Below are 24612 nucleotides of genomic sequence, written 5' to 3' on the forward strand. Positions count from 1 at the left end.
AAGTTACTAGCTAACCATTGCTCACTTACCAGAGAAAGATTAAATAGATCAAAAGTGTAGTTCAGTCGTTGTTTCAAGTGATGTTCTTTCAAGGAATAACTTAATTAACTAAATTAAAATAAACAGCACAATTCACTGGTTTATATCAACTCAAAGCTCGACCGCGTGCATGTTCAGGAACATTCACTGACTGTGTCAACAAGGAAAACCGGCTTTCTCTCTAGAAGTTGGGGAGCGCTCTCTACAGGAACCCATGGGTGACTACACCGTTTGGTAAGCTCATTTCCATGGGGGTTAGACCACCACTAGATGGTAAACAATGGCTGTTTCTCAATACCCTACTGAAAAAACTGCTTAAACCAGCCTAGCTATTCAACCAGGCTGGTTTTAGAGGGGGTCTAATTTCGGCTAGGTGCGGGTTTTTATTGAGACTCGAGTGAACAGTGCGCGGCGCCACGTTTGATTTGAGTTGAATATGTAACATTCTGAAGAGATTTTGTCTGAAATAGTACAGCTGTACAGACATCTTTATGATCCCTGATCATAGAGATAACCAGATGATCAATAATTCTTGGCTAGAAATTGCAACAGCTGTGGGAAAGAAGAAAGTTTTTGTTAAGACATTTGGAAAAACCTGAAGGATGAGTTTGTTAAAACCAAAAGAGTCCATGGCAAAAGTGTAGACACAGGTACACAATTGCAGAAATATGTTTTTCCACCAGTCAAAGGTTTAACACTGATGTTTATATTGCAATTTTGAATTTAAAATAATTGAATAGTTACAAAACTATAATGAAGTCACAGAATTATTTCTTTGATAACTGGGAATGCTGGACCATTATTGCCTTTTTAGCATTGATTAAACAAAAATCTAGCCAGACAGTTATCAGTAAACTGTGGAGTGGGTTAAATTAAAAAAAAAACATCTGTATTTTTTAGTAAGTGTACTTTTTTTTTTTGCTTTTATTCTTGACATAATAACAATTTATGTGTAGAGCAACTCATGTTCTGCAGTCATAAATATTTTAATAAACTTTAAAGGTAAAACAGTCCGAGATGAGAACAAAAGCAAGTGATGCATCAAAGTTTGATTAAAAAAATCTCGAATGATTATAAAAATCCTTATAATCATTAAATAATTTACAAAAATAATAAAAATAATTAGTTTAAAAATATTGAATGATATTAAAGATACGTCGTAGTTCCGGAAACTTTCTAAACTCTGTTTGTCCGTCTGTTTTTACGGTGAGTTTCTTTTGACCGCCCCCTGTCATTTTAAAGAATATCACAACGATGAACACGGTGAGTATAAAAGCCTTGTCCATTTCGCGACAGATGTGCGAGCAGTCAGCGTAGGTGCGCGATGCGGCACCAGGCAAAAGTATAAATCCAGCTTAACAAGGTGGCTAAAGACCATGGCCTCTAGTGTCGCTTGAGCACCTTTTTTAGAGGTCAGAGGAGCGAGGTTTACCCGCACAGCACTTCACTAGCTGGCCTCTGCTACACCTGTACTAATACTTTAAGGTCTGTTTTATGGTGTAATATTAAAATATTACCTTCTAAAGCACTTTCCATTATTCCATTACCTACCATCATATTATATATATATATATATATATATGCTAATATTGTCCTCTGGTTTATCCAAAAAATATGATTATAATGAATTATCATTTGCAAGTTTATTATTATAGAATGACTGTCATAGTATGGGGAAGTCCGGGAATCCACAGCTAGTTTATCAAGCAGAGCATTTGAACAACAGCTGCAGATTATGTAAGTGTATTCATGTGCACCTGAATTTGTCCTGGTGTCTTAGTTTTAAACAAGAAAATAAATCACGTTCCTCTGCCTTTTTATTGAGAAGTGGCTCTCAAGGCCACGGCTGCCACTGCTGTGCCTGATCAGAATGAGGCAAACACACCAGCAGGAAAATCAATGAGTTACTGTGCATTTCATGGTCACTAACCTTACAAGAACAGACATCTGAAGTGCTTTAAGGCTGGAACCACACGTCAAATGCATAAATAAAGGGAATTCCAGTTAAGCAGGCCACATGATGATATGTAATGGTTTCATTATTTTATTTTATTTTATTTTATTTTATTTTATTTTATTTTATTTTATTTATCTGTTCATGTAAAAGATTTGCAATGTTGATTGGCAGGTGAGTATTAACATGTCTTAGAATCAGGTATTATCATGTCCGCAAGACCGGATTTGCAAAGAAACTGGGATGAAAAGATCAGATAATTTAAAAATATATGTGATCAGCTACACCTCAAGAAGGCATTTACATGACTTTCTTTTTTTTAAAGTGCATGTTTTTAATAAAGAAAGACAGTAAAATTGCTATGTAATTCATAACCGCTGGAATCACCACAGCTGCATAGTGTCAGTACAACAATAAACGAGGACACTTCAGTCATTCATCTGGAATCCTGGTTTAAGACAGACAGACAGACAAAGTCAAGAACACTAACCACTTCACTAAAACACTTTATGTTTCATCAGAACAACTCGGGGTATGTTGAAGTTGTTTAAGAGCAATACTTCCTCAAATATCCCTGTAGAAATGGATTTCAAATGTTTCAAAGCCCCGCACATTTGCTTCGAGTGATTCAGTTTTTCAAAAAGCCGAACTCTTTCCACTTCTCTTATCAATGTGGCAAAACAAAACATGGAAGATGCAGAAATGTACATAACAAGACTTTGCAGCGACTGAGGTTCTTTTATGTGTGTGAAGATTGGCTCTGTGTAATCAAAGTCCAGTTAATATGAATCAAGTGTGAAGTGCAACACATTGTGGGACATGTAGTCTGGGAGAGTTGCTCAGTTCATCTAGTACCAGGTAAAATACAGATTGGCAATTTTAATACATCACAGGCTCATTGAAAATATAAGACTGCCTACATTTTAGCAAAACATACAGTCAGTTCACTTCAGCTTCCATTGAAATAAAATCTTGTGGTAGGAAAACACTAATTGTAAAATGGGAGTCTGAGTACAATGAAGCTAAGGGTCCAAATGCAGTTTAATAACACAGTCATGCAGGCAATGGTCGCAACAGGAATAAACAGTATCATAAGGAAAATCCAAAAGCGCCCTCGTGGTCACAGGGAAAGAAGTTGATATAGGTGGCAAAACAACATAAACGAGAAACAGTAATGAGTCAGATAATTAAAAAGTCATTCATTTAAATACAAATGTCTGGCAACTCCCTTTGTGACAGTGAGATTTGCAGTTTGATCTGAAAGGTTGTGTTTAATCTCCCTATTGAAGACCTTTATGAGCCTTATTGTGAGGTCAGCAGCAGGTTTGACCACTGAGAAAACGAATCCCAAAGTGATTCTTACAACTCTGCTGATTTCCAAAGCAACACAAACTCGCAGGGCAAGCAAGCAATCTCAGACGGTTATTCTCTGAAGTTCTGATCAGGATTTTTGCCGGAGCGCTGATTGGATTTCCATCCTCTTGCCTGGGGGTTTTCGATGCATCCTTGTTGAAGCTAACCAAACATGTGAATGTGGACAGGTTTATGATATATACTTTATATTTGTGTGTATGTGTGCCATGTGGACATTTGTAGGTGTTTGTCATATAAGTGAAAGACGGCGACAGATTGTGTTTATGGCTCATCGATGACCTTCTGATACTTTGAAATACTTGCCAAACCCAAGCTGTCAATCATTTATAATGTTGTCCTGATTGATTTTGAATATTCTTATAGAAATTCCTATAAAATTATTTTAAAAACATATAGAAAAATCATGAACTTTTTTTCTTTCATATTAACTATAGTTTAATTGTTGTGCTTTTCACTGATTTATGATTGAATTTGTAGCATTTTATCTGCTTTCCCTCATCAAATATTTAAATTCTTAAACCAAAATAAATGTAAAAAATTAAAAACTGCTTTTATTCTAGCCTAAATTAAACAAATAAGACTTTTTCCAGAAGAAAAAATATTATCAGACATACTGTGAAAGTTTCTTTGCCCTGTTATGCATAGTATGAGAAATATATAAAAAAAAAAAGAAAAACAAATTCAAAGGCTAATAATTCTTAATTCTGAATTGTGTGTGTGTGTGTGTGTGTGTGTGTGTATGTATATATATATATATATATATATATATATATATACACACAGAGAGAGAGAGAGAGAGAGAGAGAGAGAGAGATTTTTACAAATAAAAAAACAAACAAACAACAATCACAACAACAACAACAAAAAAACTCTTCGAAAAATAAATAAATAATAATGAAAAAAAATCCCCAAGAGGAAATTTTTTTTTTGCTATTTTCATGCCAGCAGATTCTTGCCAGATTTAAGCACCGGGAAAAAATAATAATAATTAATAGGAAATGGCTATAAATAGTAAATAAGAAACTCTTTTTGTGCATTTTGCTAATGGTCTAATCGGATTCAAGGACCTATGCTAAGCTAAGCTAAAAGTGCTTAGATCTGCTGAAGGGATTCAAAAATGGTAAAACTCAATTGTTTAGCTATAGGGGTGTTGGAAAATGAGCTTATTTACAAAAAAAAGAGAAGTAAAGTGGAGCATTTCCATAAGCGTAATAGTCATTCTGATAAATTTTGTCAGAAACTTTATTATGTTTTCATTTTGACTAAAGAGTCTTTCAATTCAGTTCAGTTTGAGATTATTTGTAGAGCACTTTCCACGATGTTATTGCTCCAAAAGGAGCTTTACAAACGTGCATGCTATCACATTACAATGAGAATCAAAAGCAGAGAAAGATATTTGTTTAGCAAAGCAAGACATGAATACTGATGAGATGTATATGCCTTGGCAACTAGCTGAAATAAAGCACATTCAGTTTTTTTAGTGATGCCTAATAACCCAAAGAAGAAAAACAACTTCTTTTTTTCCACTTATTGGCTGGACTGGCGATGCTGATGGGGATAATAGAGTAAAGAAAGCAGGAGAATGGAGATGGAGGCAGTAATTATAGGAGAATTAAACAGAGGAGACTGAGCTTTGGTCAGATTAAAGCTGACTGTGGGAATAGAAGGACAGAGCAAACAAATGCATCTCCATCTTTCAGCTTCATCTGGATATTGGTCTTTCACTTTGTTTATTGTGGCATCTAATAAAGTCTAATAAAGCAAAACCAGACCCGTGATTGTTATTATAAGATCTGATCGGATGCATTACTTTAAATAGCTGCTATACATCTGCGACTTTATACAGTATCGGATATTATTGGACTAGGTTGTTATGTTGCTTGGAAACTGTATCAAGCATAGATTCAGGATAATTAAGCCATATTATTTGAGGAACAATGATGGCGAGCTGAAGATCGTGACTGTAGTCAGTCGACATTTTATATTTGGAAAATCTATTTTTTATATTTACAGTTAAAGTCAGAATAATTAGCCCCACTTAGATTTTTTTCTTTTCTTTTTAAAATATTTCCCAAATGATGTTTGACAGATTCTGGAAATTTTCACAGTATGTCTTATAATATTTTTTCTTCAGGAGAAAGTTGTATTTATTTGTTTTATTTTGGCGAGAATAAAAGCAGATTTTAATTTTTTAAACACCATTATTATTATTAAATTATTAGCCCCTTTAAGCTATATTTTCTTTTGATAGTCTACAAAACAAACATTGTTAACATCGTTATACAAAAACTTGCCTAATTACCCTAACCTGCCTAGTTAATTAACCTAGTTAAGCCTTAAATGTCACTTTAAGCTGTATAGAAGTGTCTTGAAAAATATCTAGTCAAATATTATTTACTGTCATCATGGCAAAGATAAAATAAATCAGTTATTAAAACTATTATGTTTAGAAATGTGTTGAAAAAAGAATCTCTCCGTTAAACAGAAATTGGGGGAAAAATAAACAGGGTGGCTAATTAATCAGGGGGGCTAATAATTCTGACTTCAACTGAATATAATGTACTACAGTTCATGTTGTAAAAATGTTGCTAAATATGTGAATTAAACATAAATAAAGTTATCTCACAATTTCTGCAATATTTGAAGAGTTCAGATGCAAAAACCTCCAGGTGCCATCTCAAATGTTCTTCTAATGTTAGCATTTTTCTCAGGCTTCTATGTCTTGATTCAGTAATTTCACTTTTATGTCAAAGATTAGGTTATTTTCGTCACTTTTCACATGAAATAACTGAACATAAACATAAGAGGTTGAGAAAATTGCTCATTGTAGAAGAAAATTCCAGATGGCGCTTCATATTAGAAATCATGTAATTAGAAAGTTAGGAAACATTTCTGTTTATGTCACAATTCATAGTATTAAGAAACCACTAACTAACACTATTTGCTCAATAAACCCCTAATTAGGTGCTTATTAATAGTTAGTAAGGTAGTAGTTGGGTTTAGGTTTTGAGTTAAATGCAGATTAAGATCATAATCTATAACTACTAATAAACAGTTAATATCTTAATAATAGGCAGGTAAAAGGCCAGTAGTTAATTGCATGGATGTGACCTAAACTAAAGTGTTCATTCCTTCATTTGTTTTCTTTTCGGGGTTTTGGGGTTCTGGGGTTGCCAGAGCAGACAATAAATGTTACGTATTTAAGAAGTGGGATGCTGTAACATTTAGGTGAGACAATTCAGCTTTATTTGCATAGTGCTTTTACAATGTAGATTGTGTCAAAGCGGCTTCACATAAATGGTCATAGTAACTGGAACAGGGTAGTTCAGTTTTTAGTGTTTAAGTTCAGTTCAGTTTAGCTCAGTTCAGTGTGGTTTAAAATTATTACTGAGAGTCCCAACACTGAAGAGCAAATTGCGTAGCTCTACCGATCCTGAACCATGTAAGCCTGTGGCGACAGCGGAGAGGGAAAAAAAACTTCACCGATAGGAGAGTGAAGAAAAAAAAACCTTGTAAGACAGGTGTGATGTGTGCGACAGATCAAGGATGAGGAATCAATTCTCTATTTTAGCTCTTTTTACTCAATGGTTGAAACAATATGTAACAATAATAAATAGAAAAAAAAATTTACAATTATAATTATTATCTTTAAACAAAAACTGATAATAATTTTAAAGATAAAATTATTATCATTGAACTCAATCTCACGCAATTCGTAATTAGTGGCTAATTCGTACAATCTAATTCGTACAATTTAGTACGATTTGCTCATCCCCCAATGACAGTTGGGTTTAGGAGTGGGGTTAGGTGCCACGCCTCCTTTTTAAAATTGTACAATTTCGTACGACTGAACTCATACGAATTAGCCACTAAACTGGCAAAATGTTAAATACTTACGTTTCCTTGTGAGATCAGGCTGGCAGTACAGCACATTCGGTGAGCGAGAGCAACTCTCTTCAGATCAACACGCATGAACGCGTTCATCAAATTTGCTCAAACTAAGCGCTCTAAAGTGTACAAGCAAGGATTCTGACACAGCAATGTGAAGCAGATGCTTTACAAAAGTTGCAGGTATAAGGGGGAAACACGTCAAACTTAATGACACATTTGAGGGCTTCTGGCACTTTCAAAGAGTTCGTACATGGACACCAATACTCTGATTTTAATATGATTTAGACAATACTCTGATTTTGAGTCTAGACTACCATGTAAACAGTGATTTTTGATTACCTTAAAAGGACCACAGACATCTGTGTCACGAAATGCGGAGGTTTTTTCTTTCCATTTACGTGCGGTATCAAATTCCATTAAAAGAGCACTCTTCCACCAGTCACTATGTCAACAAGCTTGAAAGAGAGGTGTAATGTGTGCGACAGATCAAGGATGAGGAATCAATTGTCTATTTTAGCTTTTTTTACTCAATAGTTGAAAGAATATGTAACAATAATAAATAGAAAAAAAAAGAAATAAACAATTACAATTATTATCTTTAAACAAAAACTGAGAGTAAGCCAAATCAAAGAAATCAACAAAACAAAACAATCCTTAAATATAAAGTCTGAACTAGGCGAAAAAAAACAAATATAAATAAAAACCGAGATCTTCAGTGTACACGACACCCGAACTAAAATATTAAAGCTACAAAACTCAAAATACACAAGCTAATCTAACAAAACATCGTAAACAAAACATAGTGTATGAGTGTGAATGCAAGAGTGTATGGCTGTTTCCTAGTGCTGAGATGCAGTTGAAAGGGCATCCGCTGTGTAAAACATATGCTAGAATAGTTAGCGGTTCATTCCGAGGTGGCGACTTCTGAAATAGAGACTGCGCCTAAGGAAAATGAATGTAACAATAGTATACAATATGCATTATGTTTATTTGAAAGAGCACATTCTCATGTTTTGTGTTGTTTTGTGCTTCTGTGTGTCCGCAGGTTCGATTATCAGGAGCTGCTTCATAACTCCAGCTTCTGTCTCGTTCCTCGAGGCCGGAGGCTCGGGTCCTTCCGCTTCCTCGAGGCCCTACAGGTTGGTGACTCTGAAGTTCGCCTGTCTAAAACTCCTGTCACGCCATGACTTCCTCTCATAACAGGTGCTTTTGATAGGCTTGAATGTTTTTTGGTTTGGAGCCCTGAGGTTCCTCCAAGCTGACGTAAGGGTTATTGATATTGACATTCTGTCAACTTTTCAAAAACACCCACAGAAGCTTCTTATATTGAAGAGGAGAGGTGAAGTGAACTATTAATAACTTTCTCTCTTTCTCTTTCGCTCCGTTTAACTCACCCACTCACTCTCTCTGGCTGTGTGTGTGGTTAATCATTAGTTGTGAAAATTGACTTTAGACTTGCATTAAAAATGAAAGGCAATTGTCTCTTATGCCTAGTTCAGACTGTGTGATTTTAGCCCTGATTTTGGCTCGCCGACAGGTTTTGAGAAATCGCAGACAAATGCCTGAAATCACAGGCAAATCGGTGCTCGTGCACGTGAGTGACAATCACACAGTATGAACTATCAAAGACGCGATCTGAGAGAATTGCAGATGAGTCGCCGATGCCTGTGAGATATTTGGCGTGCTGAATATCTGGAGCTGTCGGCGATTCAGATCATGCCGTGTGAATTGAGTTTTGACTGAAAATAACATCAGCGATCACCTACAGCCAATGAGAGAGCGGCATTCACTTGCATGTGTGTGTTTGTGTGTATGTGTGTATACCTGCTGCAGGCCAGCGGGAGGCTGGGGGAGAAGTTAAAAGCGCTCTTTTTCGGTTTATATGGACCCACGAAATGGAGGAAAAACTAGTGGAGGTTTGACAGAACTCAGGAGCAACCGTGTCTGTTTGACATTTTATACAGAAAGAAATTAGTTTATTAGCAACGTTGAGGAGAAATGGCTAATTCCCTTTAAACCCAGGTGAGCAAACATGTACATTTTCCACCCCATTAAAGGCTTCTTTCTCATCATGTAGTTAATAAAAGATATATGACGTGTTTTTGGCTGTGAGACGTAGTTTGGACGAAGTTGTCGGCGATTCTTCCTATAGTAAAGTCATGCAATGTGAAAGTCCCTGTCGCCGATCCATCTTGCAGTGTAAACAAAGCAGCGACGAAATGCTAGTCCAGATAGTCATGCAGTGTGAAAACATCTGTGACACGACGACTTTGAAAATCATGCAGTCTGAACTCGGCATTAGGGGCCATTCAAAGAGAATGTGTTACTTTTCTATTTTTTTTTTTCAATGTAAACATTGAATGTGTGACCATTATGCTCATACTGTATTTTTTAATGCGCAACTCATGTGAGTGCCATGGTTTTTCCAGATGTCGGTTCAAGTTTAAACCACTTCAACTCTTACACGCAGCGCTGCTCATCACTGTTAGTTCCAAAGCAGTGGACAAAGTTGACTGTATTCTTAGTGCATTTTTAGTGAACACATAAATGTAATCAATTACATTTGAAATTTGTGTTATTTTAATACAGTTACTTAAGTCAGTGTAATTGCATTACTTATGTTACAAATATATATTTTAGAAAACAATATTTGCTCTTTTAAATCACGTTTTCCACTGTAACGTCGGGTTGGGTACCGATACCCGGTGCCAGTATCTTTGTAACCAATATGTACTGGATCAAATCAGCATATGAATTTCAGTGCCTAATTTCGGTGCCGCTGGTGCTGCGACAAGAACGTAATAATAAGCACATATTAGTATGAGTCACACCATCGCTAAACATTTAATTCTAAACAACTTTGAGGAATATGTCAGGCGATGACAGGCGTCTATTCTTGTTGCTTAGGGAATGGACACACGCAATGCACACAGTACCAACACAATCTCACGGCAATTCGTAACTTTTTCATTTAGTGGCTAATTCGTATGAATTCGTACAATCTTATTCGTACAATTTAGTACGATTTGCTCATCCCCCAATGACTGTTGGGTTTAGGGGTGGGGTTAGGTGCCACGCCTCCTTTTTAAAATTGTACAATTTTGTACTACTGAACTCATACGAATTGTACGAATTAGCCACTAAACTGGCAAAACATAAAATACTTACGTTTCCTCGTGAGATCAGGCTAGCAGAACAGCACATTCGGTGAGCGAGAGCGACTCTCTTCAAATCAACAGGCAAGATCGCATTCATCAAATTTGCTCAAACTAAGCGCTCTAAAGTGCAAGGATTCTGACACAGCAACGTGAAGCAGATGCTTTACAAAAGTTGCAGGTATAAGGGGGAAACACGTCAAACTTAATGACACATTTGAGGGCTTCTGGCACTTTCAAGGAGTTCGTACATGGACACCAATGCTCTGCTTTTAATATGATTTAGACAATACTCTGATTTTGAGTCTAGACTACCATGTAAACAGTGATTTTTGATTACCTTAAAAGGACCACAGACATCTGCGTCGCGAAATGCGGAGATTTTTTCTTTCCATTTACGTGTGGTATCAAATTCCATTAAAAGAGCACTCTTCCACCAGTCACCGTGTCAACAAGCTTGGCCCCCCTAAATTTGGACACGTATTTTTGTGTCAAAACGCCACAGAGAAGCGAGACTAGCCATCGGTGGCAAACTGCGGAGATATGACTGAAGCCTCTCTCTCTGTGCGCTCTTTGTGTCACGTGCACTCGCTCCCCTGGCACTCACTCCCTCTGTCAGTGACGGTGCTGCGCGCATTAGCCTAGTTCCCTGCATTCATTAGACGTTGACGCCCAAATAGAGTAATAGCGATTTTAACACTTTTAATATAGGAAGTCCTCGGCTATGCAGAGACCATTAATAATCAGAAATCTATTGTACATAGTTTTACGTTAGAAAATGCAGTCTTGAATTTACAATCAGTCTGCAAGTACCGGAGAACAGATGAAACACATTGATCAAATGTAGTTTTCAGTCACGCTCATGTAAGTCATATTCAAATGGTTTAGTTTTCAGATTAAGACAAATCATTAGATTACTGATAACCATGTAAACATAGTCATAAGCCCCAACCCTTTTGACAGCCTTTCCCCAGGTTAATAGTAGGCTAATGTAATTTCATAATGCAAATCTTAAATTCAAGCTAACCAACAAATGATCAAAGGAAACATATTAATGTAGTCAAATATATAAAATATGAATTGATCTTTACTTTAAACTTTATATTGTTCTATTAAATTATTTTTTTAAAGATTTTATCAAATAAAAGATTTTTCTAAAGTCATCCACCATAATTTTGGGGCTCAAAAGTATCGGTTCAGGCACCGTTTTGGCACTGGTACCATTTTAAAAGTATCGATTTAGCACCGGTATCGACATAATCCCAAACGATACCCAACCCCACTGCAATGGCAGTTAAAGAGCATTTTTAAATTGCTGCACTTGTTGCCAAGGAGGACATCGGAGCCCAAAAACACAGCAGCCCAACTCAGCCTAAACAGGTTAAATTGGATGTTTGTGTAGGAAAAGGTGAAGGTAACTTCTGGAGGGAAATCTGCAGAGAAGTGTAGCTGTTTACGGGGTCGTTCACATATACTCGCACAAGTTCGTTATTTCCAAAAGTGGCGCACACAGGTCCGGTTCTTGCCATCCACAGAAGGGTGGGCTGATAGAAATACCATTTTTCAGGGATGGGGTTAGGAGATGGAATAGTAAAAATATTGATTTAATGATGTTCTTGCTTGGTGTTGCATATTATATAAAGACAATATAAGCACAGATGCTTGTGCCATATATATGGTTTAATGAGGAGTTATTTTTAAATCCAGTCAGCATTCAGAATGGATAATTACTGGACTAATAAGTCCACAAATTCAAGCAATATTATATGAAGTTTGTGTAAAAAAAATTATATATATATATATATATATATATATATATATATATATATATATATATATATATATATATATATATATATATATATATGTATATATATATATATATATATATATATATATATATATATATATATATATATATGTATATATATATATATATATGTATATATATATATATATATATGTATATATATATATATATATATATATATATATATATATATATATATATATATGTATGTGTATATATATTTATATATATATATATATATATATATATATATATATATATGTGTATATATATTTATATATATATATATATATATATATATATATATATATATATATATATATATATATATATATATATATATATATATATATATATATATATATATATAATTTTTTTTACACAAACTTCATATATTCAGGGAATATTTTAAAGAGATAAATTGATTATACCTGTGTCCACAGAGTCTTCTGTGTGAAAATAAACATTTACTGAATGTCAGTGGCAGTATACCTGTTCTACATAATAGTGAATATGCAAAAGGGAATCTGATAATAACACGTTTGATTTGAAAATAGTCTATATATGTGTAGTCAATAACATAGTGCATCATTTCATAATTTCATTTTAAAAACCTTCAGAATTATGCATAGTTGTATTCTGATGTCACCACTGTCTTTTGCATTGATGACAATGGCCCCTCCTCAAAAGCCTTTGATTTAAATGACTTATGACTTATTTCTTAAATGATGTTTAACAGACCATGACATTTTCATAGTATTTTTCTGCTGGAGAAAGTCTAATTTGTTTTATTTTGGCTACAATAAAAGCAGTTTTTAATAAAAAAAAACAAACAAAAAAATACATTTTAAGGTCAAATTTATTATTATCAGATTAGTTTTTCTGATAGTCTACAGAACAAACCATCGTTATCCTGCGCCACGGCGTCGCCATTGCCAAAAATATTCATTAATTTATTCATTCATTCATTTTCTTGACGGCTTAGTCTCTTTATTAATCCAGGGTCGCCACAGTGGAATGAACCGCCAACTTATCCAGTAAGTTTTTACACAGCAGATGCCCTTCCAGCTGCAACCCATCACTGGGAAACATCCACACACACTCATTCACTACGGACAATTTAGCCTACCCGATTCACCTGTATTGCATGTCTTTGGACTGTGGGAGAAACTGGAGCACCCGGAGGAAACCCACGCGAACCCGGGGAGAACATGCAAACTCCACACAGAAACGCCAACTGACTCAGCCGAGGCTCGAACCAGCGACCTTCTTGCTGTGAGGCGACAGCACTACCTACTGTGCCACCGTGTCGCCATTGCCAAAAATATATACCTGCAAAATACAGTAAGATAGTAAGTTCACATATCATCATATATGTGATGTGCTAGGGAGTGTAGCTACATATTTCAGTATTTGTAGCAGAAAACTATTTGAAATTGACAAAGATCAAACCATAACGTTCCGATTCAGAGTTCAAAAGCTGCATGAAATCAGAATATATTTATTAGAAGGAAAATAAAAAGTCCAATTGCTGCCGGCAATCTCAGTCCCATCTTTAGCCTGCCAGAAGTGATATTTGTCAGTCAGATATGGGAGGTAAACACGGACCGTTTGAATTTCCTCCGTATTTTCTGCGTGTCTCCAGTAGTTGTGTGGCTCTGATGGGAGCACTTTGAAAAGCGACATCAAAAGGCTTTTAGATGCGGCTGCTGCGCGTGGACTCTGTGGGCCAGTTCTTCTGTTGTCAACCATCTCCATTAAAAAAAATAAATAAAAATGTCTGTGTGCGGAAGGTCATGTGGGATTACCAAAGCTTTGGCACAAACCTCCTGAAGTCTTCCAAATGACTGTCACCTTTGAATGCTGGATGGTCAGATGAAGTCTGGAGTTTATAAACCATCTGCACCCGCAGACTCAGTCTACAAACTGCCTTCATGATGACCAGCTGACCCTTCGCAAGACTTTGATATGTCATTGGCAGCCATGACTCTCCCACTGAGGAAAAACCCCGGAGGAAGCAGATACAAAGTCATGCAGTAAGCATTTGAATAATACACTAGCAGGATACCAGTACGGTTAGTAGTAACACTTTACTTGACACTTTTATAATCATGACTGTCATTAATTAAGTTTTTCAATTTGTGTCAAATTGAGTTTTAAATTGCGTCAAAGCAGCTTAACGCAGACATTCCAGTATATTTAAATTGAATTTCAATGTTGAATTTCAGTTTAGTTCAGTACAGTGCATCACCACTTCAGTTTGTTCCCTTTGCTGCCGTTCTTACCGATGTAGCGGCGGTAGTTGGTGCGCCAGCAGCTTTTAACCACTGGGTGGCGCTTTAACCACAGATTTTCAGCTTTGCCTTTTCACAATACTAGATAGACGGTTCTGTATGTGTACCTTATGTGTTCAATTAAAATATTAATTAGTTTGTTTTAGTTTTCTTAGTAATAAACATGCTTTTATTTAATATCTAATTAATATCTAATATCTATTTAATATTGTATTGAATATCTTTTATTTTAATATCTATCCTGTGTTTAATACTATATCTAGATATGTTTATGCACAAATAATAGCCTAATGTTCCCTAAAGATGGGTTGCAGCTGAAAGAGAATTCGCTACGTAAAACATGTGCTGGATAAGTTGGCGGTTCATTCCGCTTTGGCGAGCCTGGATTAATAAAGGGACTAAGATGAAAATAAAAAGAATGAATGAACGATAGCCTAATGTAAAGTATAAAGCAAATCTTCAGTAGGGGCAACACAGTGGCGGCAAGAAGGTCGCTGGTTCGATCCTCGGCTCAGTTGGCGTTTCTGTGTGGAGTTTGCATGTTCTCCCTGCGTTTGCGTGGGTTTCCTCCGGGTGCTCCGGTTTCCCCCACAGTCAGAAGACATGCGGTCTAGGTGAATTGGGTAGGCTAAATTGTCCGTAGTGTATGAGTGTGTGTGTAAATGTGTGGATGTTTCCCAGAGATGGGTTGCGGCTGGAAGGGCATCCGCTGTGTAAAAACTTGCTGGATAAGTTGGCGGTTCATTCTGCTGTGGCGACCCCAGATTAATAAAGGGACTAAGCCAACAAGAAAATGAATGAATCTTCAGTAGGCCATTTGTAACCAAAAAACGTAAGCCTTTGGCCTTTGAAATTCAATAACAAAAATATCAGTATTCACACAGGTGTATAATGCCTAGTTCAGACTGCGTGATTTTAGCCCCGATTTTGGCTCGCCGACAGGTTTTGAGAAATCGCCGACAAATGCCTGAAATCACAGGCAAATCACTGCTCATGCACGTGAGTGACAATCACACAGTATGAACTATCAAAGACGCGATCTGAGAGAATCGCCGATGAGTCGCCGATGCCTGTGAGATATTTGGCATGCTGAATATCTGGAGCTGTCGGCGATTCAAATCATGCCGTGTGAATTGAGTTTTGACTGAAAATAACATTGGCGATCGCCTGCAGCCAATGAGAGAGCGGCATTCACTTGTGTGTGCGTGTGTGTATACCCGCTGCAGGCCAGCGGGAGGCTGGGGGAGAAGGTAAAAGCGCTCTTTTTCGGTTTATTTGGACCCACGAAATGGAGGAAAAACTAGTGGAGGTTTGACAAAACTCAGGAGCAACCGTGTCTGTTTGACATTTCATACAGAAAGAAATTAGTTTATTATCAACGTTGAGGAGAAATGGCTAATTCCCTTTAACCCAGGTGAGCAAACATGTACATTTTCCACCCCATTAAAGGCTTCTTTCTCATTATGTAGTTAATAAAAAAAGATATACGACGTGTTTTTGGCTGTGAGACGTAGTTTGGACGAAGTTGTCGGCGATTCTTCCTATAGTAAAGTCATGCAATGTGAATGTCCATGTCGCCGATCCATCTTGCAGTGTAAACAAAGCAGCGACGAAACGCTAGCCCAGATAGTCATGCAGTGTGAAAACATCTGTGACACGACGACTTTGAATATCATGCAGTCTGAACTCGGCATAAGAGGAAAATTAATATAGGCTATTACAATTTACTACTTGCATGTTATTGCAATTATTATTGTTATTATGTCATGCTCTATCAATTATGGTGAGGGTTGCTTCAAAGCGAATCAGTGCGACTCTGTCTTTTTTGTACAGGTTTTGCACAAAAACCTGCACAAAAAATTTGATTACAAAATTGTCCAGTTTTGGTCAGCTAGGGCAGTGGTCCTCAACCTTTTTATCACCACGCACCGGTCAATGCTTGACAATTTTACTGCGAGGGGTTGGGGGTGTTTGCTAGGTTGCTATGCGACTGTCACTCTCTGATACAAGTTTTATTTATGGAGAAAAGTACAAAGCACTGCAGTGTTTGTGTGTTCTGTGTTTGTCTGAGAAAATTTGTCTTATCGAAATGTGAATATTCCATACAAGCCGAAGCTGATCGGTTAATTCTTGTCACGTGACTCTCGGTGCGCTCGCGGCCTGGTGTTTATTGGTGCATCACGCCGCAATCTCCGTCAGTTGATCTTCTTCCACAGCCATGGTGGATTCACCTGATTTGTTGACAAGTGGGTTGCGGATCTATTCCTTGGCAGTTCACGGGTCGTTTACTGGGCCTTTTTCCTTTAACAAAGAAACGTTCTTAAAACGTCTGTTTCTTAAAAAAAAAAGACTTTTCAAAATTAAAGATTGTTTAGACTTTTTGTTTGGTTGAGGACCACTGAGCTATGGGATAAAATTAACTAAGGCACCATGATCATTCTTCTAATTGTCCATTAGTTAAGGGGGCGGGGCCTAGAGCCATTAGAATGGGGCCGCCGCGTAAGTGGATACACCTGTGGTGCGCACCGGCTTCAAATCCCACAGAAGGAGCTCTGGACTATAAGAGGAGGAACGATGGCAGAGGAAACCGAGAGAGGACCAGGCCCGGAAATATTATCTTACTTTTGTTTTCAGTTTGAAGGCAGTCTCTCCGTGAGGAGCTGTCGTCCGTTTGTTTTGGTTTCTCCGTGAGGAACTGCCGTCCCTGTTATTAATAAATATTTAAAAACTTCGTCGGCAACTGTAATGAAGTTTACGGCCCTTGAGCCACCGGGAAGAATGAGGCGGAGAACTGACAAAGTTTTAAAAGATTCTTATTTTTACTTTTCCTTGAGTAAACATTTCCGCAAGCACTTTTACTTGAGTATAGATTTTGGATACTCTACCCACCTCTGTAAATATGCCAGTGCTGTAAAAAATGAGTTTATCACGTTCATTTCTTGATAATGATAATTACCATATGGCAGTACATCATGTACTTATTTTTAATCATCTTCAGGTTTAATCATGTTATTGTTAATCTTGTATCCAGCATAGAAAAAGTGGGAGCACTTAAAATTATTCACAGCCCCACTCACAAGTTTATTCAACAATGCTATTAGCTTATTATTATCTGCATTAGAGCAGTGTACTACAAATGTATGCCATATTAAAGCACAATAGCAATAAAAAACAAACAGCTTCTGTGTATCATCATAATGCTTTTGCTTTTCCTGTTACTTAGAAACAGTATTTTTGAGTTGGATTAAAGGCATGTTATTGCTCCAGAGGTGTCATTATGGCATTGCTGATGCTAGTGCTTATCATCAGAAAAAAAAATACAGCTTCTCATCTTCTGTGCTGCATATTGACTTTTTTTGAAAGTGTTTTTGTGCATTTCTGTTTTTCTGGATCAAGCTTTTCAATGTTGAGCATCAGAAATTATTTTCCTTTACCAAAAAATGTACAATAAACACAGACGTCCTTGTCCTTCATGTGACACTTTTTTCTATCTTTTAAAAGTTGTGAAGGGAAAGAACTTTCTTTCAAATAAAAGAAGTACCATAACAACATTCTCAGATGACAAAATAAGAAAAAAGTACAGTACAGAAGTGTGTACAACTGAAACTGATCCCTGACAGAGAATATATAGAGTTGAAGTCAAAATTAAACCCCCCCCATCTCCCGAATTATTAATTTTTCCCCCAATTTCTGTTAAACACTTTTTTTTCAACACATTTCTAAACATAATAGTTTTAATAACTCATTTCTAATAACTGATTTGTTTTATCTTTGCCATGATGACAGTAAACAATATTTGACTAGATATTTTTGAAGACACTTCTATACAGCAGGGGTCACCAAACATGTTCCTGGAGGGCCGGTGTCCTGCAGATTTTAGCTCCAATCCTAATCAAACACACCTGAACAAGCTAATCAAGGTCTTACAAGGCATACTTGAAACACCCTGGCAGGTGTGTTGAGGCAAGTTGGAGCTTGCAGGTTAGGGTAATATATATATATATAATATATATATAAAGCTTATAGGGGCTTATAAGTTTGACCTTAATATGGCTTTAAAAAAATTAAATAATGCTTTTATTCTAGCCGAAATAAAAAAAAGACTTTCTCCAGAAGAAAAAATATTGTCAGACATACTGTGAAAACTTTGTTGCTCTGTTAAACATCATTTGGGAAATATTTAAAAAAAAAAGAAAAAGAAAGTTCAACGGGGGGCTAACTGTTCTGACTTCAAATATATATATATATATTAAATAATATATATAATTAAAAAAATTAACTAGTTAATTGCATTTATTTTTTAATTAATCGCCATTAATCACATTTAAAAGACTGAAACTTGTCATTTTGGCTATTCTAATGTAAAATTAATGTAAACACAAGACAAAAACTATTTAAATTCAAAATATAATTCATTATTAGAATTTTTGTTTAACTTGTAACACAAATTTCATCATGTAAACAACAAACCCACAATCAACCATCAAGAACCTGGCTTGACAGCCATATTTATTACAGAAATAAAAACACAGGCATGTTAATGCCATTAGAATCTCAAAACAATTAATGCCAATAAAGAAAACATTGATTTCCATGTTGGATTCTAAGTGGACTGCAAAAAAAGCCAAAAATAGACATTACAAATATGAAAAATTATATTAATAATAAAGTATTGAATACAAACAATTGTACTCATTGTAAAGTTGTGTTGCTGTGAGTTGAGAACAAATAGAAAAGTGGAAACACTAAAACACACAGAGAGAGAGACAGACACACACACACTCAACGCGTGAAGGACAGGACAGCCGGAGCGACTCCCTTCAGATTCAACACGCATGATCGCGTTCATCAAATTTGCTTAAACTAAGCGTTCTAAAGTATGGCTGTGTTTCACAAGGATTCTGACACAACAACGCGAAGCAGAAACTTGCGTTCAAGGGGGAAACACATCAAACTTAATGACACATTTGAGGGCGCATGTTGAAAGGCAGAGGAATGCGCTGTCTTAGACAGCTCGCGACATCATCTGGCACTTTCTAAGTACATTAACATGGACACCAATACTCTGATTTTAATATGATTAAGATAATACTCTTATTAAAAGTCGACCATGTAAGCGGCGATTTCTGACTACCTTAAAGGACCACCGAGTCATGAAATGCGGAGGTTTTTTCTTTCTATTCGCCATAGGGTATCAAACTTCTTTAACACAAAAGTCGAAAGTTAAAAATGAAACACCCGAAATTGCATGAAACTCTGGAGAGCCTGGTGATGCGACAATAATTGTTTTATACTGAAACTTGCCTTCAAAAAGTGCTTCCTTGGTCTTATCCATATTTTTTGCATGTAAACACACGTCGACCACAACAGAAAATAAAATAAAAAAACTGCATTAATTGCGTTATTTTTTTTACTCGTTAAATATTTCAAATTAATCGCATGCGTTAACGCACTAATTTTTACAGCAATAATATATAAATGATTTGCAAAAAAATCCAGCTAATCAAATTATTATAAAATACACTTAAGTCGATCTCTCTCTTTTGTTTGCTGTAGTGCTGTATTTACACCATAATAATCTGGTGGTGTTTGCTAAGTCTTGTCAAAAAAAGACAAAAAGAAAACTTTCAAATAGACTCTTAAAAATTCCCAAAAAGTACAAATATATAGTCACGACTGGCAAACGTGACAGAAACAGGTTCGCAGAGAAAATGACATTGTTTCAAGGTGTCAGTGTACATTTTAACAACAGTTTATCGATTGAAATGAACACTGTGAAAGTGTTGTACAGTTGTTGGTGGCGGTTGTGTAGAGAACTGAGGATTTGATATGGCTGTGTGTATGTGTGTGTGTGTGCGTGTGTGTGTGTTTTGCAGGCGGCCTGTATTCCTGTGCTGCTGAGTAATGGATGGGAGCTGCCCTTTTCAGAGGTCATTGACTGGAGTAAAGCTGCCATCATTGGAGATGAGCGATTATTGCTGCAGGTACACACATACTCATTGCACCACCAGTGCACAATCCCCTCAAGACCTTCAGCAAATTCATGACCATAGCCATCTTCATAATATTGTGTTCATATAATGAGGCCACAATACCATACAACTTTAGATGTTTACCTTCCTCATAATTCCTCTTAAGAGCAGACTGAAAATTTTGCTTTGTTCCCCATTTTTCTGAAGTGACCACTGGTGCTTTGGGAGGCTTAATTAAATGCTGCTGGAATTCTCTTGAGACAAATATAAAGTCATTAATCCCTGGATGTTTTAAGACTCTTAAGTGTTATTAAAAAAGCGCTTTCCCTGAGCTCATAATTAATCAAGCCAATTCCCTATTGCCCCGAAATAAAGAAGAAATTATTAAATCTTCACATTTTGCATGGCACAATTAATTAAGTCTCTTCTGACTTAATATCTGACTTTTAATTTGTTGCCTTTAGCACAAGGAAGCAATAATGAATGACATTTTTAGATTTGCACACATGCACGCAATTCGCCAACTACTGTACTGTTTTATTACCGAATTGGAGGAATAGTTCACCAAAAAATTTACATTTGCAACACAGGCTCATTGGAGATATATTCCTAATACTATAGAACCGCCATGGGGTCAATTTTACCCATCACTGTTTTTCAAATGTACATAACAGACCTTCAGTAAAATGTAAAGTCCACCTAGTTGGCCCAATGGAGGTGTCCGCTGGTGGATGAAGGTTCACTGCCTGTTTGGTCTTTCCAGTGCATATTGTTGATTTACTTCAAATTTAACTCATATCTGACTCGAATTTAAATATGAGTAGATGTATCTAGCTCTACCACAAAGAGTCGGGCAGAGCTGGTACAGATGAATCTAGATGTGTCTAGGTGTATCTAGAGTTACCACAAAGAGTCAGACAGAGCTGGTACAGATGAATCTAGATGTGTCTAGGTGTATCTAGAGTTACCACAAAGAGTCGAGCAGAGCTGGTACAGATGAATCTAGATGTGTCTAGGTGTATCTAGAGTTACCACAAAGAGTCGGGCAGAGCTGGTACAGATGTATCTAGATGTGTTTAGGTGTATCTAGAGTTACCACAGAGTCAGGCAGAGCTGGTACAGATGAATCTAGATGTGTCTAGGTGTATCTAGAGTTACCACAAAGAGTCGGTCAGAGCTGGTACAGATGTATCTAGATGTGTCTAGGTGTATCTAGAGTTACCACAAAGAGTCAGGCAGAGCTGGTACAGATGAATCTAGATGTATCTAGATGTATCTAGTTACCACAAAGAGTCGGGCAGAGCTGGTACAGATGAATCTAGATGTGTCTAGGTGTATCTAGAGTTACCACAAAGAGTCGAGCAGAGCTGGTACAGATGAATCTAGATGTGTCTAGGTGTATCTAGAGTTACCACAAAGAGTCGGGCAGAGCTGGTACAGATGTATCTAGATGTGTCTAGGTGTATCTAGAGTTACCACAAAGAGTCAGGCAGAGCTGGTACAGATGAATCTAGATGTATCTAGATGTATCTAGTTACCACAAAGAGTCGGGCAGAGCTGGTACAGATGTATCTAGATGTGTCTAGATGTATCTAGAGTTACCACAAAGTGTCAGGTAGAGCTGGTACAGATGAATCTAGATGTGTCTAGATGTATCTAGAGTTACCACAAAGAGTCGAGCAGAGCTGGTACAGATGAATCTAGATGTGCCTAAGTGTGTATCTAGAGTTACCACAAAGAGTCAGGCAGAGCTGGTACAGATGTATCTAGATGTGTTTAGGTGTATCTAGAGTTACCACAGAGGCAGGCAGAGCTGGTACAGATGAATCTAGATGTGTCTAGGTGTATCTAGAGTTACCACAAAGAGTCGGTCAGAGCTGGTACAGATGTATCTAGATGTGTCTAGGTGTATCTAGAGTTACCACAAAGAGTCAGGCAGAGCTGGTACAGATGAATTAAGATGTAGATGAAGGAAGGTAGATCTACAGGAACAGGATCAGGCACTCCTCATCTAGATGTATCTAGATCTAACACAAAGAGTCAAACAGAGCTGGTACAGATGGATCTTGATGCATCAAGTTCCACCACAAAGATGAGCTGGTACCGAAATATCTAGATGTATCTTCTACCCCAGTTGAGCAGGGCTTGTACAGATGTGTGTTGATGCATATAGATCTACCACAAAGAGTCGAGCAGAGCTGGTACAGATGGATCTAGATGGATCTAGGTCTACCACAAAGAGTTAAGCAGAGCTGGTACAGATGCATCTAGATGGATCTAGATCTACCACAAAAAGTTGAATAGAGTTGGTACAGATGTAACTAGATCTACCACAAAGTCAAGCAGAGCTGGTACAGATGTATCTAGATGTAGATGAAGGAAGGTAGATCTACAGGAACAGGATCAGGCACTCCTGATCTAGATGTATCCATGTCTAATACAAAGAGTCGAACAGAGCTGGTACAGATGGATCTAGATGGATATAGTTCTACCACAAAGTCAAGTTGGTACCGTAGTATCTAGATGTATCTTGACCCCAAAGAGTTGAGCAGGGCTGCTACAGATGTATGTTGATGTATATAGATCTACCACAAAGAGTCGAACAGAGTTGTTACAGAAGTGTCTAGATGTATCTAGGTCTACCACAAAGAGTTGAGCAGAGATGATACAGATGTATCTAGATGTAGATGAAGGAAGTTAGATCTACAGAAACAGGATCAGGCACTCCTGATCTAGATGTATCTAGATCTAATACAAAGAGTCGAACAGAGCTGGTACAGATGGGTCTAGATGTATCTAGTTCTACCACAAAGTCGAGCTGGTACCAAAGTATCTAGATATATCTTGACCCCAAAGAGTTGAGCAAGGCTGCTACAGATGTATGGTAATGAATATAGATCTACCACAAAGAGTCAAACAGAGTTGTTACAGAAGTGTCTAGATGTATCTAGGTCTACCACAAAGAGTCGAGTAGAGTTGGATTAAGTGTGGGTTAATAAAGAGTAAGGGATGGTAACAGTGTAATTACAAATGTAATTACATGCACATATTTAATCAATGATAAAACTACTATAGCCAACTACTATACGTGGGAATATAAAGTAATCACATGATTTTTTTTTCAATTTTTTCAATTTTTTTTTTGTTGTTCTATATGTATTTCACGTGTGTTCCAAAAAAAATCCAAATCCAATCAAAAGAGTGTGGAAAACTCACTCCAGGGTTTGTCACAATTCAGAGCCACTAAAGCATGCTTGACTATGCAAACGCACAGTACAGTACATCTGAAAGCAGATCTCGCTCTGCCTCTCTTTCAGGTTCCATCTATCACCAGGTCTGTGGGCTCTGACAGGATCCTGGCACTGCGGCAGCAGACACAGTTCCTGTGGGACGCCTACTTCTCTTCCGTCACCAAGATAGTCTTAACCACGTTAGAGGTTAGTCCTCAGTTCCAGCAGAATGAGATGTGAGGCGTCCAAATGAGTCAGACTGGGGGAAATGTGTGAACGAGGGACTGCCAGCTGGTAGATGGCACTTAAACAGTGTTTTTCACTTAAAGGACAAAAATAACAATTCTATCATCATTTACTCACTCTAATGTCTAGAGGCTCTGTGAATTATGTGGAAAATGTGGACAGAATCAATGCTGAACAGGAATTTTACTGTATGATGTTAAGAAATATGGCTTTCATCTATAATTGATAATTTGAGGTTGATTATTATACAAAAAAGGGTGCTGAAAATGACTTTTGCTGCTTTTTCAAATTACTTATTTAAAATAGGTTTATGTTTATAAAACTATTAAGTTAGTTTGTAAAACTTAATTGATTTGTGTTGGAACAATATAAATAAATTGTGTGGAACCCAGTATTTTTACAGTGTATTCCTCCCAATGCAAATCAGCTAAGTTAACTTAATGTTTAATTTTACAATTTTAAGTGGATTGAACATTAGACTATTCAGCTGTCATTTTTAAAGCAGAAAAGGCTGCATGGTGCACAGTAGGTAGTGCTGTTGCCTCACAGCAAGAAGGTCGCTGATTCGAGCCTCGGCATGTTCTCCCTGCATTCGCGTGGGTTTCCTCCGGGTGCTCCGATTTCCCCCACAGTCCAAAGACATGTGG

At 36.9% G+C, this 24612-nt stretch overlaps 1 protein-coding gene across 1 annotated transcript in view; it reads left to right on the top strand.

Moving 5' to 3' along the window:
• The window catches only part of LOC101885478 (exostosin-1), a 443183-nt gene that overhangs the window by 357114 nt on the left and 61457 nt on the right, over positions 1 to 24612 (top strand). The window contains exons 3-5 of the mRNA XM_017352664.4: positions 8304 to 8397; positions 20394 to 20501; positions 23807 to 23926. Of these exons, the coding sequence (XP_017208153.1) occupies positions 8304 to 8397; positions 20394 to 20501; positions 23807 to 23926 (322 nt within the window). The remainder of the gene's footprint in view (positions 1 to 8303; positions 8398 to 20393; positions 20502 to 23806; positions 23927 to 24612) is intronic.

The sequence above is a fragment of the Danio rerio genome, chromosome 20 (assembly GCF_049306965.1).
Source record: "Danio rerio strain Tuebingen ecotype United States chromosome 20, GRCz12tu, whole genome shotgun sequence".
NCBI classification, from domain to species: domain Eukaryota; kingdom Metazoa; phylum Chordata; class Actinopteri; order Cypriniformes; family Danionidae; genus Danio; species Danio rerio.